This window comes from Oratosquilla oratoria, chromosome 41 (assembly GCF_046742065.1).
Source record: "Oratosquilla oratoria isolate Oo_2021 chromosome 41, ASM4674206v1, whole genome shotgun sequence".
In the NCBI taxonomy this organism is placed as follows: Eukaryota; Metazoa; Arthropoda; class Malacostraca; order Stomatopoda; family Squillidae; genus Oratosquilla; species Oratosquilla oratoria.
In genome coordinates, this window is record NC_134817.1 from 32,077,393 (window position 1) to 32,078,677 (window position 1,285).

At 46.6% G+C, this 1,285-nt stretch overlaps 1 protein-coding gene across 1 annotated transcript; it reads left to right on the forward strand.

Moving 5' to 3' along the window:
* Positions 1-377: 377 nt before the first annotated feature.
* On the forward strand, positions 378-716 carry LOC143021143 (uncharacterized). The gene has a single exon (XM_076178433.1). The coding sequence runs from the start codon at positions 378-380 to the stop codon at positions 714-716; it is 339 nt and encodes a 112-aa protein (XP_076034548.1).
* Positions 717-1,285: the final 569 nt, after the last annotated feature.

The window sequence follows — 1,285 nt, forward strand, 5'->3', positions numbered from 1 at the left end:
ATTCACTAGAATCAGTACAGAGAAGAATGACCAAAATGATACATGGACTCGGAAATTTGCCTTACGAAGAGAGGCTTAGGCACCTAAACTTACACTCTCTGGAAAGACGCAGAGTGCGGGGTGATCTAATAGAAGTGTTCAAATGGATCAATGGCTATAACAAGGGTGAAGCATAGACACGGTAAAGGAAACATGGACTGGAGGTGAAGCTTTTATTCCTGACGTTTCGTCTAACGACTTTCTCAAAGGAATGAGCATACTAGATACATACAGAGTTTATAAACACGCCTTACGGCTCAAGGGGGTGTGCGAGCGTATAACGCTGTGTTCTGATTGGCCCGCTCTGTTCTGATTTGGCCAAGCCCCTATCTAAAGCCATGGGATCCATAAGTGGGTCTCATCTAAGAAATTCAGAGGACCTGCTACGCAGATTAAAGGGGACAAGCATGAGGTACAAGAAAATGGCCAGCTATGATGTGAAATCCTTATTCACACAAGTTCCCACAGATGGCGCTTTGGAGGCAGTGTGGAGAGTGGTCATCAACATGGACAAGGAGGAGTTGCCACTGCCTAGGGGAGACTTCATGAAGCTGGTATCCATGTGTCTGAACTTTGGTTCATTCACCTTCGAGGGAGAAGAGTTTCTTCAACACAGTGGCCTTGCAATGGGGTCACCTCTGAGTGCTGTGGCTGCTTGCCTTTTCATGGAGGTCTAAGAGAAGGACCACTACTCTCATATCATAGGAAGGAGGGCAATATGGCTCAGGTACATGGACGATATACTTATAATCGCTCCAAACAGGACAGACCTGGATGACATCAGGAGTCAATTAAATAGAGTGAATCCACAGATCCAATTCACTATAGAAGAGGAAGAAGAGGGAAAGCTTCCGTTTCTGGATACCCTGTTAATAACGACAACTGATGGCCTCTTATTCAGGGTTTACAGAAAGCCTACGAACCGTGGCGACTTCATACACTACCTGTCGGCACACAATGAGAGGACGAAAAAGGGGGTAGTCATGGGCTTCTTCCTGCGTGCCTACAGGATATGCAGCGAGGAATTCCTGGAGGAGGAAATCGAATACATCATCGCGGCCTTCTTGAAACTTGGCTACCCCAAGGGCTTAGTCCTGAGCCTAAGACGAAGAGCGGAAGAAATAATCCACACAAGCAGGTTAAGAGAAGGCAACGCCACCACAAAAACATCGTACATGGCGCTTCCTAACTCTGAGAAGGTAGGAGACATTATTAGAATGCTCAGGAGCACGGAAGTAAAAGCAGC

Coding starts and splice junctions, on each gene's coding strand:
- LOC143021143 (XM_076178433.1), top strand. CDS start 378: ATGGGATCCATAAGTGGGTCTCATCTAAGAAATTCAGAGGACCTGCTA.